This window comes from Atheta coriaria, unplaced genomic scaffold (genome assembly GCF_025399875.1).
Source record: "Atheta coriaria isolate IRGN ID8LTWV9N9 unplaced genomic scaffold, Caltech_Dcor_3.1 hic_scaffold_3_pilon, whole genome shotgun sequence".
Classification (NCBI taxonomy): Eukaryota; Metazoa; Arthropoda; class Insecta; order Coleoptera; family Staphylinidae; genus Dalotia; species Dalotia coriaria.
In genome coordinates, this window is record NW_027045445.1 from 5,735,287 (window position 1) to 5,752,149 (window position 16,863).

Here is a 16,863-nt window from a genome sequence, read left to right on the forward strand (position 1 = left end):
AAGATTTCCTGCCACGAAACTAAAAACAAGATCAAACACAAAAGACTAAACAATCGTCTCCACATCACTAATAACCTGAATACCATGCTTTGTAAAAATAAACCGAATCAAATTCTCATCGCACGATTTGCGATCGAGGAGGTCATCATTCGACCTGCTTGTGTTTTTATCACCGCCTGATTTGCCACCTCCTGCAAGCTGTGCCAGCTCTGTGCAACTCTTTGAATTCTTAAGTGCGGTGCTAGGCGTCGTAGCAGGCGTACGTACCTCTTTGACAACTTTCGTAACGATCTTCACCGCCTGTCCGGGGTGCTTCACGCTGCCGCCGCAAGATTTCGCCGCGGTTGCAGACACCACAACGGTGGGTTTCGGCGTAGATAATATGGATTTACCTACGTCGGGCACGTCGATCGATAAACCCGTCGCTGGTACAGCGGTAAACAAGTTGTTGTTGCATAAATTCATGCAGCTCATCGGCGAGGGCGTATCGATCGACATGTCGCTCGTGCCAGTCGGCGACGGCGTGAGGAAGTTATGATTGTAAGTGTCTAATGAAGGCGGCATTAGATACTTACTGTTTTTCCACGAGAGCACATAACATTTAATCATTTTTAGTTATGATTTTTATATATAGGCAACCAAAAACACAAGATGTATATTTGGTTGCCTATAGTGTAATAAAGACTTACGTTTTATTGCTTGTTCCAAACAATGTGTTATCCTGAATGTAATTGATTACTTTATCAGGAATTAAGTACTTGACACTCTCGGATCGGCGCAGTGCTCGGCGTATTTTTGTCGATGACACTTCATTTGTTATCCATTCAGTGACTATTATAATATTACCCTTGAAATTAATCACTTATTAAAAAATTATTTAAACACTCTGTATAACTTACCATATATTTAGTTAGTATATCAGAATTGTAGATAAATTTAAGTGGATTTGAGTTTTCTCTTGTTATCACCACCAAACCATATTGTCCAACAATTGCTTCAATCTAAAACATTAAAAATTAACATAACCTCAAAATAAAACGCAAAATACTTGCATCTTCATTTGCCCAGAGACCAGGCGTCCCAAAACTCTCCAATAAATCAGCCCCACATAATAATTTCACCTGCACAGGACTATTTGTGTCCAAAATATTTTGATAATAATCAGGAACTATTGAATGATACAGATGATCACTCTCATTGCTATTTGCATCGAAACCATTCACATTCAGCTTGGAATTGATGGCATTCTGATGATAATTTAAAGATTGTCTTGTCCTTGTCCAGGTTTCCTGCCTACTCTCCCAGTCTGAGACTTTTATCCATGAATTATCATCGAGAGCTAATTTTAACATTGCTATTCTATGTTTTGCTGAGACTAGATCTGTTTTACCGTAGGAATCGTGTACGGGGAAATAAATCCGCCAACGACAAGGTGATTACCGAGTCGGTGGAGATGATCTTTTGCTAGTTCTAGAAAAAAATTAAGAAAACAATTGAATGTTGATTTTTTTATGTAAAAAACAAAAGAAATATGACTTACCAAACATTCGTAGATGCATGTTTGTAGGTGGATTGAAGGAACCACACGCGAGTAGAACCACTTTGTTCAGAGACATATTTACCACTTTCTTGCACTTTCATTCACAAATTACGCGTTTATCACACTTGAGTTTACTTATACTTATTCGTAAATGACGAAAACATTCCTAGTCAGTGACATGTGTTCTCACGTCAGCTTTTATACACCAAGTATATAATAAAAGCCCACAATGAATAAAATACACGCGAAAAACTTATTAAAATTAAATAAAAATGGCTAATTTTGTTTAAAAACTTAATTAAAAGTGTTAAAAAAATTATTTTGTTGCTAAAAACCCATTAAAAACATTAAATAAACATAATATTTATGATGACACTCTGTAAATATCTAGTGATATTTTAGTTACTGTTGGCAACACTGACAAAAGTGGGAGGTGAAAGCTCCAAAAGCTTGATAAAGAAGGGCAGGAGTAGGAGGAAAACTGACAGTTGACAGAATTGACACCGCAACACAGATTGCAGCGATTGCAGCGAAACGTCACGTCTGTAATATGGCGCACAGCCAAATCATCGCGCATTAGCCTGGTTGTGTTTTGCTTGCCGTTTCGCGTCGCGCGCGTCTTTTCCTATTATTTGCTCTTCTACCGAACGCGCAGTGAACCCGCCGCCATGGACAATTTATTTAGCATGTGGAAGGTGCGCGAGCTTGCGGACAAAGTGTAAGTACACGAGTCACCTGTGTGCATCTTCAGATTTCCGGTGACAGATGTTTATCTCTCGTCACTTTACCTTCCAATTTATTAGCTTCAGTAAAGTTAGGGCATTATTTCATGCTTGAGACTAATTAATTCTAATAGATTTAGCTATCTGTGCGTTAGAATATTGGTTTTGTAGACTTAAGCAATTAAATATGTGTGTTTGGTTGCATAAACATTCACTACAAGTGGAATATTTCGTAAAACTGTGTCATTGCCGTTTGCAAACACAAAAAACACGTTTAGAATAAACTATAGAACCAATAAATAAACAAATTTTGTTTATAACGAGATTTTAAGGTTATGTTAGGTTAGGAAATTTATAAAAACATAAAATTTACACTCACCATTTTGTTTACAGCACGAATGTAGTCATGAACTACACGGAGATCGAAGCAAAAGTCCGCGAAGCGACCAATGATGAACCCTGGGGTCCAACCGGCCATCAAATGCAGGAACTCGCACATTCCACCTTCACCTACGAGCATTTCCCGGAGGTTATGTCGATGCTCTGGAAGCGCATGCTCCAAGACAGCAAACAGCACTGGCGCCGCACATACAAATCCCTCCTCGTACTCAACTACTTGATCCGCAACGGATCTGAACGCGTTGTGACTTCATCACGGGAACACATCTACGACCTGCGCTCGCTGGAAAATTACACATTCGTTGATGAACTCGGCAAGGATCAAGGCGTCAACATTCGACACAAAGTCAAGGAATTGATCGACTTCATTCAGGACGATGATAAACTGCGCGAGGAGCGCAAAAAGGCGAAGAAGAACAAGGATAAATACATCGGGATGAGTTCGGAGATGATGGGAGGTCGATTTGGTAAGAAAAACATCATAAAATCATTAAATCACATTAAAATATTTTTTTTCAAATAAAGGTGGTGGGGGTATGGATCGATGGGATCGTGATTACGGCTATTCCGAGCGTTCGGACAGTGGACGCGACCGTGACGGCGACAGCAACAATCGTTACCGCGATAAATCATACGATGAAGATTACGAAGGCGAAGCGAATGATTCAGATAACGAATCATCGAGGCGTTATAAAGATACCGACCGGGTTGGCAGTCCGACGAATAACAGCCTGGAGCGCAGCAGTAATCGCGTCAATCTAACGCTCAACCAATCAGCGCAGAAGTCGCCGAGCAAACCAACGAAACCAATCAAACAGGTTGATTTGGGCGCTGCGGCTAACTACGGAAAGGATGGAAGAGACACGTGCCAAATGAAACCGCCAGTCGTCAGTGGTGATCTGCTAAATGACGATTTCAATCCGCGCGCGGATGAAACACAAAACACTCAGGAAAAGACTCAAGTTGAGTTTGGTAATTTTGAGGCTGCATTTGGTTCTTCTACTATTTCTACTGCTACAAGTGGTGAACCTGTACTAGCGCCACCTAGCGATGATGGTTCAAACGATGACTTCGCCGATTTTAGTTCTGCTTTCACCGCAGCGCCAGCGCCAATCACAAGCAATAATTTAAATCTAAATGTGGGCGGTGATTTGTTCGGCGCTCCGAGTATACCAACCGCCATTCCACACATGCAACATATGCAACCTGCATCACTACCGCCCTCTAGCGGTGGCAGTGATCTCCTCGGCGATCTTTCGTTCAATTCGCTCAACATCAACACGCAGCCCGCACAAACGAATGGAAATCTTGATTTGTTCGATGGATTATCAACAGGTAAATACAATTTTTTCCATTTTGGTGAAGGAAATTTAATTTTTTAAAGTAGTTTAAGTTATTTTTCACCCACCTGCATTTATTTCAATGAAGGTGGGGGTAAAACAGCGCGAGATAACGATAACCGGGAAACTCATTTGAGTTTTTCGGTTTCAGGCACAAAAGTAGTGCAAACACGTTTAGATGCCGTGGGTGAATATCTCTTCAATGCGTTCAAGGCCGAGAAAAAGCTTAAGTCAATCGAAGACGTCCATCGAGTGTTGAGTGCAGTTGAAGACTTAAACCAAGAATTACCAGGACCTCTAACCGTTCAAAGATTACTGAATATTGATGACATCTCAACTCCACAACTTAATTTCGTACAGTTAAACAACTACCGCTACATTCTACAGTTTCTAATCGAAGTTTTCGATCATAGATTTCCTTATGTTGAGGAAAACTCAACTGTTATACATCCAGTGATTATTTCACTGTTTACAATCGAAAACCGGTATTATTTTCTTGAATCTCTTGAAGTTCTTGTTACATTTTGACAAATGACCAGAAAAATCCGAAATTTTGACGGAATTACTCGAAAAACTCTTAAAAAGTGAAGCGTTATTCGATGCGATGATTTATTTCTTTAAATCTGACGGAATTGACGTTGAAGATCACTACGAGAAGTTTCTACAGTTGATGATGTCGCTACCAAGTCGCGTGGCGAATGTTTTGGCACAAAATGGCGGCGATAACCTCACTTTTTTCACAATCGAACATTATAGTAGATTTTTACTGGCGCAGATGATGAAATGCTTGGAATTCTTCACCGCAAACAAAAACAATGACGATATTTACCACTACGAACACATGGCGTTGTTTATGAATAAATATTTAGTGTTATACGGCGCTGCCAATGTGGAAACATACTGCAAACTTATAAACATCACCTCAGAAACGTCGCCAAAGTATAAAAACTTACACAACAATATTCTCATGCGGTTACAATCAAAACCAATTGAAATACTTGCTGTGAATTTGTTTAAACACGTTGATATTGATTATTTATCAGAAGATTTACTTAAAAAAGACAACTGGATATTTATTTTGGCGAATAAATTACCATTGATGATGTTTAAAGAAGAATTCACGAATGATTTCATCATTAATTTGGTACAATTCATTGAAAAATCATCGAAAGTGATTGAGGGGTTGATTGTTGACTTGATTGAATGCTGGTGCAGTAAATCATCACTGATTAATACAAGTTTCGAGCAACATTTGTACATCACAAAGTTTTTAATCGCATCTACAGCCAGAATAATACCGAAATGTTCTAAAGAATTTCGAAATAAAATAAACCAGAGTGTTTATTCTGGTATACCTCTACATTTACAATCAACCAATGAAGGATTGAGATGTATCGGAATGACAACTGCGGAGATTTTGTTGAATTTACTACGTAGTAAAGACGAAAACAAAGATAATGATATAAAATTACACTTTGAATATGATAAACTCTCACAGGAGAGTCAAAAGATGTCTGCGGAGTTGTTCAAGATGGCGACGGATTGTACAATCAAACTACAATCACCAAAAGATTATAACTATAAAGATTTGATTGATAGTTTGGTTACAAACCCTGAAAAACCTGAGTATAACTACAAACCACCTACAAAATTGAAGAAATTTAAAGAAACAAAGACTACGAATGAGTTTATAGCTCCTAGTTTATCAAAATCAAAGAATATGCATGTCAAGATTATTGACGAAGACTTCCAGTTGGATTCTGATGATGATTTGGAAGAGTATGATACATCTGAAGATGTGAAAATGGAAAAAGTACCACCGCCTGCATATCTGCGTGATTTGCGTGATGGGTTACTAGAAACAGAGAATTGTGAAGTGTTTACGCAAAGTTTAACCGCTGCGCATGATCTTATCAGTAAACAACTGCACAATGATGATGCGAGTATCGGGATTGAGATATTAAAGATATTAATCTCTCTACGACCGAATTTTTACGTTGAAAATTATGAGGATTTGGTTTTCAACGCTTGTGTTACCATAACCTGTGTTTATCCAGCGATTTATGCTGATTTTCTTTGCAAACAGTTTCATGCAGATACAGGAATCTACAGTATTTCACACCGGGTGCTTATGTTGCAGATTTTGCAAGCTTCAGCTAAAGAATTAGCAAGTATTACTAAAAATACCAAGAAAAGCGATGAAAATAGTGAGGTTATAACCAGCAGGTTAAAAACTAGATACTATGAGTCCTATTATGCGAAACAAAGGTCTAAAGATAAGAAAACGGTGATTAATCGCTTTGCACAGGCTGCTGGACACTTTTTCTTCCCGTTGATGCATGGTTTTGGCTCGAATTACGTTATGAGTGGCCCGAAGAACGATGACGATTACATTTTACTGGTTAATTATGTGAAAACGCTGGCGATTGTTATGTACTCGGCGATGAATTGCCCGATCGCGGTTAAAATGGCGAAAGAAGTGTTTAAACTTGCCTGGGGGTTGAAGTTCCACAAGGAGGCGAAGGTGCGCATTGCTACGTTGGAGATGATCGCTGCGGCCATCTTGGTTATACCACAAGCTATACTTTTGGACGATTTCGTTGGCGAATTGATGGAATATCGCTTGTGGTTGGGATCCATGATGAATCCGAATGTGAATCGGGGAGAATCGGACTCGGAGTGTCGTCTTTTAACTGCGCATGTGTTGTCTATAATCGAGAATGTGTTGAAAGTTTCTACTGAATAAAAAGTTGCATAACCTTGTAGTATTATGCGGTTAATACTGAAACTAACTTACTTTTATTCTTCTAAGGATGATTTCACTCTGTAGGGTTGTGATGGTGTATCACTGGTTGCCTATCACTTCTATGATTGAGTTTACATTAGTAAAGCTAAACCTAAACTTATTTTCTATTCACTCACTGGATATTTCTAGGTTATATTTAATTGTGTTTCTTCTTGCAGGTCCAATGTTAAGTCCGCAATCAGCGCAAGTATTACAACCAATGTCTTCCAATAACGCAAACAATTCCAACGTCGACGCGTCCAACACGAAGCCGACGAAAACCCAGCTCGCCGATGTGGGCGCCACGTGGAGCAACTCCGGTATTAACATTGACTTGGACAACCTGCTCACCAACTCAAACAAGAACGCGGCTGCGCCGAGCATGAACCAACTGGCGAGCAACCCCACCTCGCCGGTGAATCAACCGCGCATATCCGGTTATGGCGGCGCGCCACCCATGAACAACTTCAACAATCTGAACATGAATATGAGTATGAACAACGGTCAGAACGCAAATCAGCCGTTCTTCGCCGCGTTCAAATGATATCGGGTCAGCTAAACCCTCCACTACCCTCCCCCAAAGATAAAGTCACGATTTCTACGCAACCGGAAGTGTCCCAGCAGCAGCATTTATCATACTCGTCCTAGTCTAGATAGTAAAATTGATTTTAGTGAATTTCTCGGGCAGCGGTAGCAAATTCAACGATTTTTATGTGGTTTTAAATAATTGAATTGACATGTTTTGCGGTTGTGTAGAGATTGTGGCGCATGCGTGTGATTTGTGGGACCCTTAGCAGTGTATAAATAAGTCGACGATGCTCATACATATTTGGAGGTTATACTAGGTGCTGGGCATACTGGGTATATACAGAAACGATTCAATAAAACAAACTTAAAGCATTAATACATATATACAAAGAGAAGCGAAGACAAAAAGTATGAATATCTTTAAATTATATATATGATGAAAGAAACAAACAGATGAGATACCTATTACACTATGTTGTTGAATATGAGATGAAATTACTAATTTTGTTATTTATATTATTACGTTTAGCGTTTTTTAGATGATTGTACAGGTTTATTTTCATTGGTTGGTGGGTACTGCACGTTCGAAAACGGAAATCACTTATTTAGATGATAGGTGTACACTATGAGTGGCTATTTTTATCGATTGTATACTTTCTCTTAACTTATCATTTAAAGAAATATAATTAATTGATATTATTTGAGTGTTGGGCATGAGCGGAAGCAAACATAACCTTAAAATTATGTTTTTATGTGTGGCAGAGTGAAAATCCCTGTTTTATCGACATTTTAACCTAAAATTCTTCTCATTCAGCAATTTCTATCACATCTTTTATATTTTCAAAGTCCCCGAATGCATTTTATACATTTTTAACCTAAAATCACAAATTCTTGATTTTTTTCTGCTCTACTATAAATTATCACTATTATTGCGCATGCGCTGATTTAAAAATAATATTTTTCAAGAGTAAAACGCTCGGAAGCAAACATAATGGCAAAGTGAAAAACCCTGTTTTATCGACATTTTAACCTAAAATTCTTCTCATTCAGCAATTTCTATTACTTTTTCGTATTTACAGACTTCCCGAACGCATTTTTAACCTAAAAATCACAAATTCATCATTTTTTTCTGCTCTACTATAAATTATCACTAATATTGCGCATGCGCTGATGAATTATATAATTACTAGCTTTAACCCGCGGCTTCGCTCGTGAATATCTAAAATAATGAAGTTGCTTCCGTACGCGTCTGTAGTCACAGAAGAAGTAACAATGAAGTAGAATGGCGGGAAGTTTAAAATGGCTGAAAGTATAGTCTATGGAAGTATAGTGTACAGTCTCCATGGTGTAGTCAATTGGATTTGATGTTGACGTAGCTGTCGGTAATACAGTGTGATAATACAGTGTGATGGTACTATAGTACTTAGGTTTGAGCTTCATTGCTGGAATGCTAGATGGCGTTAAAGTAGTCAAATAGCCAGATGCAGAGGTATTATTGGCTAAACAATTTCTTTATTTTATTTCAAAAATAATTTTTTTTATTAAATAAAAAGTAGCCTATAACCATTCGGGGACCACTAAGAATATGTGTACAAATTTTCATGATGATCGGTTAAGTAGTTTTTGCGTGAAAGTGCAACAAACATCAGGACGTTCGCTTTTATAATATTAGTAGGGATTATTTTAAAATAATATTTTTCAAGAGTAAAAACGCCCGGAAGCAAACATAACCTTAAAATCATGTTTTCATGTGTGCCAGAGTGAAAAACCCTGTTTTATCGACATTTTAACCTCAAATTCTTCTAATTCATCAATATTTATCACTTTTTTCGTATTTACAGACTTCCCGAACGCATTTTACACATTTTTAAACCTAAAAATTACAAATTCTTGATTTTTTCCTGCTCCCCTATAAATTATCACTATTATTGCGCATGCGCAGATGAATTTCACAACTTATCATTTAAAAATGATATTTTTTTCATGTAAAAAACGCTCGGAAGCATACATAACCTTAAAATAATTATGTTTTCTTTGGTGCAAAAGTGAAAAACCCGTTTTATTTTAATTTTAACCGTTAAAGTTTAGGACATACTAGTATCGGAAGTTTTCATAGCAATAGTCAAGATAGTTTTATCGCTGAGCAACTTCGCCATACTGTTCATAACCTCTTGTCCATACGCTTCCACGCGCCGCAAGTTCTGCATGTTTCGCCGCCGCATTTTCTTCTCGTTCAACAACTTCTGGCGCTCTTTGCGTAATTCCAGACTCACCGTTTTCAATTGCAGACTACACCGGTTAAATTCATCCTCTGTTTCTTTACGTTCATTTGTCAAATACTGGAAACATCAAAAACAACAAATTTTTTGTACTTTTATCTTTAAATCACCAATTTCTCGACTGTTTGAGGAACAAAAAATGGTAATTTAAACACGGACGGCCAAAATCATGACTAAAATACTTTAGTCATGGGCTTTAGTCATTGGGTAGAGTCACACCATTCATAACCTTACATTTCCCAGTAGTCTACGAGCGATTTTCGAAGATTTTAAAATAAAAAATTACAAAACAAAAACTAAACATAAAAACTCCGTGGAAATAAAAAAAATAGCATAAGTATCCAGTACCTAAACGTGATTAAAGTACCACTTAGCGCACTTGATACCAAATACACCATTATACACAACTCATAACCTAAAAAAAACCAACAAACCCTCGATTGCATCTTGCTCTCCTTCAAATTGTCACTAATCGACCGCATACGCTGATGAATATTCGGCCCCGGCTGCTTGGCCGCCATCTTACGCATAGTCTTATACAACTTCTTCATCTCCTTCAACTGCAACCCCCTGGCATTAATCTCATCCGAATGCCTCAGCACACGCTTCTGCATAAGCAAAATCTTCCTCATCAAATTAAACATATCCGGATCCGACCCCTCCAGCTTACTCCACCGATGAATATTCATCGGACTATGCATTTCCGCCCTTAACCTCATCGACTTAACCCTCTCCCTTGTCAAATCCTTCTCCAAGGCCAACACCTCAGCCTTAAAATCATTCATGTTACTTATCTTCTTCTCATACACCGATTTATTCTGCCTGATGTGCATGATCTCACGCTTGAGCAATGTAAGATCATCTAGACGACGTGAATACTGCGCTTCACCATACTCCAACATAGTTTTTAACAAGTGCATTTTACGATACAACAAAGCAAGTTCTTCATTTCTTCTTACCAGCTGTGCACTCAACACATCTCGTTCATTTATAAAAGTCGCGATGGTTTTATCATCTTCACGCAGTTTGAAGTCAGCCTGTTCAATTTGCAACAATAAATCTTTAGTAAACATCTTGTGATAAGCAATAGCCTCTTTTAATTCATGTATTTCTTTAGTGTTATCAACTAATTCCTGTCGCATATTCTCAACTTCAACTACTAATAATTTATTATAGTTTGCGCATGCCTGGGTTTCTTGCTCTTTATAAAACACTTCATTTTTTATCAATTCATTATTACGCGTGTAGTCATATACTTTGTTTTTTAACGCTTGTGCTTGTGACATGTTTTGTCTCAGTGTTTTTCTAGAAAACGTTTGTCACTACGACAAGCATCGAATGCATTGTGTTGCATTTGTAGTTTATTCTGACTCTCCAACAGTCTTTTCTTACTGTCAAACATATGCAACTTCTGCGCTTTTAACTCATCCATTAAATCTTCGATTTGATTGGCTTTCTCAACTGCGTCTTCTTTCAACCTGTCTCTTTCACGTTCAAGGAAAGCCATGTGTCTTTTCTGTTGTTTTTGTTGTTCAACTTGTGCATCTATTTTATACTCTGTTTTCTTTCTTTCGCCTTGTTGCAGAGCGATATGTTGTATAGTTGTGTTTGTTATAGCTAAAAACAAAATATTTTGAGGTTAGTTTTGAGGTTTTTAAAAAGTACTAGCTGACCTGGCGAACTTTGTACCGCCTGATTGATTTTTTATTTATTTAAACTTTATTACACAATAAAATAATATTTATATTATTTTAATGCAAAATCACTAAATATTATCGTCTACAACACAAAAAATCAAATTTTACCTAGAAAACACAATATTTTCATGTTTTACTATAAAATAACCTCAAATATCAACAGAAATTGTGTTCATATATGTTATTTTCATGTAAAATCGTAAAATAACATTTGAATTCTCTTAAATTTTACTTAAAACATTGTTTTTTATGTTTTTCCATAAAATAACCTCAAAAATTCAAAGAAATTGTATTTATTTATATTTTTATTATGCAAAATCACTAAATATTATCTTCTACAGCACAAAAAATCAATTTTTCTTTAAAAACATAATTTTTTCATGTTTTTCTATAAAATAACCTCAAATATCAACAGAAATTGTGTTTATATATGTTATTTTCATGTAAAATCGTGAAATAACATTTGAATTATCTTAAATTTTACTTAAAACATTGTTTTTAATGTTTTTCCATAAAATAACCTCAAAAATTCAAAGAAATTGTATTTATTTATATTTTTATTATGCAAAATCACTAAATATTATCTTCTACAGCACAAAAAATCAATTTTTTCTTTAAAAAACATAATTTTTCATGTTTTACCATAAAATAACCTCAAATATTACCAGAAATTCAACTTATTCTTATTTATTCCTAACATTTTCCTAACATTTTTTTCCGTAAGAACCTTCTACAGAGTATTAGAAAACTGCCAAAAAAAATCAGCCAAATCGGTCTAGCCATTTTCATGTTATGGCTTGACAACGCGAAACGGGTTTCATTTTTATATATAGATAGATATATAGAAGAAGATATAACCTTACCATGTTGCCGTGTAAGATTGCGACTGATCATGTCCTTCTCACGTATGCGATTGACAATTTCCCTCTTGGATGTGTCATTCAACATCTTCTGATTCATCACGATTGCTTCTTGCTGCGCGATGGCTTCACGTGTCTGATTACGGTCTTTTATTGCCTTCTCAGTTTCAAGCAGCATGCGTTCATTGGTGGCGAGCGCGGCGTGTTTTTGCATCGTGCGCAACTCGATATCTTTCTTAATCATGTCTTGTTCGTGTGTTTGTAGTCCAAGCCGACGATTGAGGTTTAGATGTTCGCGTTTTTCTGTGTTAGCCGAGTACAGAACCTGGTTTAGATCGTCGGCCATCTTGCAATACCGCTGGTTCCATATTGCCAACTCGTTTATACACTTTGACGATGATAATATTTGTTCTTTTAAGTCATTTTCTAGTTTTACAACTACATGTTGATCAGCTGATACTGTTGTGGTTTTTTCTCGGATGTATTTCGTTAATCCTTGTACATCTTCCGATAAATCTTCAAGTTCTAACTCCAAACGTTCTTTGACGCGTTTGTTTTTCTGTAATTCGTTAGTGGCGTCCTCTAGCTGTTCAATTACGTCGTGTATTTGTGCATCTGTCTGATCAGTGCGTTGTTCCAACTCTTCTTGATACTCCAAAGCTGTTTCGAACTTTTCGTTCATTCTCGCCACTTCTTTCAAGAGTTTTTCACGTTCGCGTTCTAATCCTTGTCGATGTTTAGCCACAGTTGGGTTTTCGTCGTCTTCAACCACAGTCATCTTGTTTTTAAACTCGATTTCTCCTTGTAGGCTTGTGATGGTGTGTCGTAGGTTGTCTATCACTTCCATGGCGGCTTGTTCCTGCTCATGCGCAGTGTCTAGTAACTTGTGGGAGATCTGCACTTGATTTTTTAATGAGCTTATTAAATGCGAGTCTTTGATGAGAACTTGTGAGGTTTCCACGAGGCGTTGTTCTGTACTGTTGTATTCCTCTTCGAGTTGTTGTTTGGTGTTTTGCAGGTTGAGGGACTTGACGTGGACGCCGTAGGCGTAGTCAAACAAGGCGGTGTATGCGTCTGCGTATTTTGACAGGGCGGGGTCATCACACAAGGTCAACATTAGCTATTTTTAATATAAAATTGTTTAATTTTTTAATTAGGATGTGAATGGATGGTACCTTGTTGTAATCAGCTTCTATTTGCGCGAAAGTATTTTCCTGGTTGTCGGAATCAGTGAAGATCTCGTCCATGGAGTCTATTTTTATGCTTTCCGTGTCGTCCATCATGTTTAATTGTGTTTTTAATTAGTTTCCCAAATATTTTTTACTTTTATGAAAATAAAGTTAGTGTAAATCAATTGTAAGCGTTTTGGGTGTTTTGAAATTGTATGAGTGATAAATTATAAACAAAACAATACAATTGACAGAATTATATGAAATTAGATTACTTGATTATGATATTATCATTTTTTAGGCGAATATCATAACAATTATTATTTAAAATGTTTAAAAACTCAAAAAAGAAGCGGAAAATTAAGGTTTAGAGAGCTGCGACTGGACTACTGGACGACTCAGGCACGACTGAGCGCAGCGCGTGTTACGCGCCCCCTTTTATACCCCAGCCGGCGCGTAAGAGTAGTGGGGGAAGACGCGACGCGTGATTGGTCACACGCAGCGTATACCAACCTCTGTAGAACGACGCTGAAGGGACCATGCATTTTATCACGTTAAACACACAAACTAAACAATACAAAATTCGCAATTATACAGGGTGTACCAATAAATCGAGTATTAATATCATAATAATAAAAAAATAACACATAATAAAACTAATCGTATACATTTCCTTATAATAACCTTAAATATAAACAAAAAAATATTAAATAAAATTAAGTCTCCTCATTAATATCCTTATAAACCCTAAACTGTTCATCAAACTTCAACCACTGCCCATACTCCTGCACCTGCCTCCTCCAAAAATCCACATGCTGACTAAACTTCCCATCCTCCCCTCCATACTCCTCCGGCAGCGCCGCCTTATCCACAAACTCATGCAACGCACTATTCCCACCGAAATGCACCCGAACACGCTCCTTCAACTTCGCCGACATAAAACTCTTAAAAATATTCAACACAACACTAATATACATCGGCGCATTGATGAACTCCAACTGTTTGGGTCTGCAGTGGTAATTCTCCCATGAATGCACCATATGTTTGATAATCGTCGGTGTCATCGGTCGCGCATGCGCAAGCCCCACGCCTTTCATGTCAAACACTGCGCATACGCCGTACACCTGCATCGCTGGACATATTTTACTACACACATCCAGCACAACATAACCAATCTTTAAAACTTCTTCAAATTTAAATTCCTTGGGTGAATAACACGCAGGACGGATGATGATTATAATACGACCATCATTTGTTTTTCTTAATGGGACAAAAGCACCCAGGGATAATAATTCAACCATGCGTGGGTGCATCGGATCACGTTGTGAGAAGATATTCGGAAGATCCGAACGCATTTTGTAGAACTTGCAGAGTTTCACGATGGTTTTTTCCAGGTTATATTTACATCCACGTAGGAAGGCAACCAATACATCATCATCGGATGTTATACGGGTTGCCTGCTCATGTTGCGCGAAGTGATCACGTATTTTTTGTATGTATTCCGATTGTTTTTCTTTTGTTTCATTGAGATTATCGCGAGCGAACGCGATTGCACTGTCGTCGAGTGTGAGCGAGTAGCGATACATGTCGCATAAGGTTTAGAAGTGTACTGAGTGCTGTCTACGACTAGTACTAGGGGAACAAGCGCGGCGTGACCTCGAAACACGTGCATTAATAATTTAATTTTTTGCGAACAGAGTCCACTTGGTAATTATGACTGGTTGACCAAAGTGGGACAGTTAACAATAAAAAAATAACTTACGACTTATCTAATCAGTTAATTAACTTAATATTAGTCATGTATGAAATCAGTTCAGTTTCGTTTAATGAATGTAAACACAAGCTCGCCAAATTTACTTGTTTCGTATAAACTAGACCAGCTGATACGAAATGGATATTGCTCGTTAATTATCAACTGATATGAATTAATTTTTAATTCCATCACGGGGAATAATTGTTCTAATTGTGCAATGGTACTTATCGTGTAATGTAGTGTGGATGTATTGACACAGAATTCATTCGGTTGGAAGTAGTCGCGAAGATGATGTTGCAAGTTGTGGAAAAATTTCTGAAAGTAATTTTGGTGTATAACTGGTTGCCTATGTTATATTGAAAATATGTTCACCTACCTCGTGAATGTGAAACTCTAACTTGATTTCTTGCACGTCCACAATAAGTTCATCCAGAATATTCTCGTTGAAATATGTTTCTGTTGCTTGTAGGTTTTACTGGAGTTGATTCTTTCGATGACATAGCACAACCATTCTTCATATTCTAACCTTTCATTGGTTTTATTGTTGATTTGTCGTTATTTTCACTAGTTTTGATGATATTATCAGAAATCACTTTGATTTGTTTCACTTTTTTCTTAGTTTTGTGTATTTTTGCTCTTTTTAGTGGTAATCCTAATAAATCAGGCCGTAGAATTTCAATTCGTATGTTTTCAAGCGGATATGTTGCATCTTTACCTTCTTCGAGTAACGTGGTTATATCGTACGCAATACAGGAATCTGTAATTCACAAAAAGTAATGCATTACCTCAGATGGCGCTGTAGTATGTTAATGAAATAAAAATATATACTAACCAAATTCACGTTGAATAAACTGTGAATATTTATGTAGAAGTTTAACATCACTAGCGAATGCACACACGCATGCGTAATAATGTAAACATTTCCCTTGCGCAGAACACTCACAATGAAACCGCTCCAATTCTTCTTCACTGGCATTACTCACACTCTTTTTAAACTCAAGCATGAAATGTAAATAACCCAGCGGATTACCAGAGTTCACAAAACATTTTATAGCCAAAACATTACGAGCAATACGCTGCACAAGTGGCCCCTCTGTAGACTTCGCCAATGAACACAGTTTCTTCTTCATGTCATCACAAACCTTCAGATTGTTGATCAGATCGTGTTTGAAGTCGAACGCATGCGCAACTGATAAACTCTTCACTGCTGCTTCGATATGCGCGCAGAAATTCAACACGTTTAGTGTTTTATTTGTTTTATTCGTGTTGGTATCCTCGTCGTCTTCGTCATTCTCATGACATTTGAGAATCGAATAAGATCTCTCGCAGTTATCAACGAAACAAAGCGCGACTTCGGAGAGTTTGTCGCTTTCGTAGATCGCGCATGGCAATTGGACGAAACCGCGTTGATCGGGATGATCTGGATACAACCCATTTATTGGCCCACCCTTTTCACGCACGCGTACTGAATAGATTTGTCGTGTTGCACCACTGACGAGTTTTATCGCGTCGATATGCACGCCTGGTTTGTGTTTGTCGGCGATTTTAAGAACACGATTGCACAGCGGGTTTTTACACGCATAGCAGCGTATACCATTTATGTAGCCACAATCTGGACACTTTTTTGTACCGCGTTTTGTTGCTTTGCCTAAATCCCATAGTATATTATCACAATTTACACTCTCACATGATTCTTGTGTGGGTAACGGACAAATTAACTTGTGTTTTGTCGACATTGCATGAAATATTGATGATTTTCTCGGGGAATTGAGAATAAACTGAGCTATTTTT

At 37.4% G+C, this 16,863-nt stretch overlaps 5 protein-coding genes and 1 long non-coding RNA gene across 7 annotated transcripts; 1 reads left to right on the forward strand and 5 right to left on the reverse strand.

Moving 5' to 3' along the window:
- Positions 1–25: 25 nt before the first annotated feature.
- On the reverse strand, positions 26–1,739 carry Nmnat (nicotinamide mononucleotide adenylyltransferase). Its single transcript, XM_065317262.1, is given in 6 exon segments — positions 26–574; positions 690–847; positions 900–1,001; positions 1,053–1,405; positions 1,408–1,470; positions 1,541–1,739. Coding segments are annotated over 6 exon segments (1,281 nt in total). The 5' UTR covers positions 1,617–1,739; the 3' UTR covers positions 26–45.
- A 272-nt stretch (positions 1,740–2,011) lies between these two features.
- lqfR (clathrin interactor lqfR) lies at positions 2,012–6,789 on the forward strand. The gene is given in 5 exon segments (XM_065299627.1): positions 2,012–2,258; positions 2,656–3,128; positions 3,187–3,996; positions 4,153–4,558; positions 4,560–6,789. Coding segments are annotated over 5 exon segments (3,927 nt in total). The 5' UTR covers positions 2,012–2,208; the 3' UTR covers positions 6,748–6,789.
- LOC135789682 (uncharacterized) lies at positions 6,591–8,773 on the reverse strand. Its single transcript, XR_010547636.1, has 3 exons — positions 8,416–8,773; positions 6,799–8,189; positions 6,591–6,709 (listed from the first exon to the last, which is right to left on the reverse strand). It is a non-coding gene; the product is annotated as an uncharacterized lncRNA (long non-coding RNA).
- Positions 8,774–9,297: 524 nt separating this feature from the next.
- Positions 9,298–13,571, reverse strand: LOC135789677 (cilia- and flagella-associated protein 58-like). The gene is given in 5 exon segments (XM_065299628.1): positions 9,298–9,653; positions 10,028–10,899; positions 10,902–11,210; positions 12,154–13,270; positions 13,326–13,571. Coding segments are annotated over 5 exon segments (2,661 nt in total). The 5' UTR covers positions 13,434–13,571; the 3' UTR covers positions 9,298–9,398.
- A 337-nt stretch (positions 13,572–13,908) lies between these two features.
- On the reverse strand, positions 13,909–15,131 carry LOC135789681 (retinol-binding protein pinta-like). The gene has a single exon (XM_065299634.1). It carries the CDS (start codon positions 14,903–14,905, stop codon positions 14,036–14,038), a length of 870 nt encoding a protein of 289 aa, XP_065155706.1. The 5' UTR covers positions 14,906–15,131; the 3' UTR covers positions 13,909–14,035.
- A 189-nt stretch (positions 15,132–15,320) lies between these two features.
- Positions 15,321–16,862, reverse strand: LOC135789680 (uncharacterized protein C2orf42 homolog). 2 transcript variants are annotated; one of them, XM_065299633.1, is made up of 4 exons: positions 15,905–16,862; positions 15,788–15,829; positions 15,449–15,724; positions 15,321–15,387 (listed from the first exon to the last, which is right to left on the reverse strand). In XM_065299633.1, the coding sequence occupies exons 1-3, from the start codon at positions 16,806–16,808 to the stop codon at positions 15,594–15,596; spliced, it is 1,077 nt and encodes a 358-aa protein (XP_065155705.1). In that variant the 5' UTR covers positions 16,809–16,862; the 3' UTR covers positions 15,321–15,387; positions 15,449–15,593. The 2 variants fall into 2 exon arrangements, with proteins under 2 accessions (XP_065155705.1, XP_065155704.1); XM_065299632.1 differs by having other exon boundaries at positions 15,449–15,829.
- Between the last annotated feature and the right edge of the window lies 1 nt (position 16,863).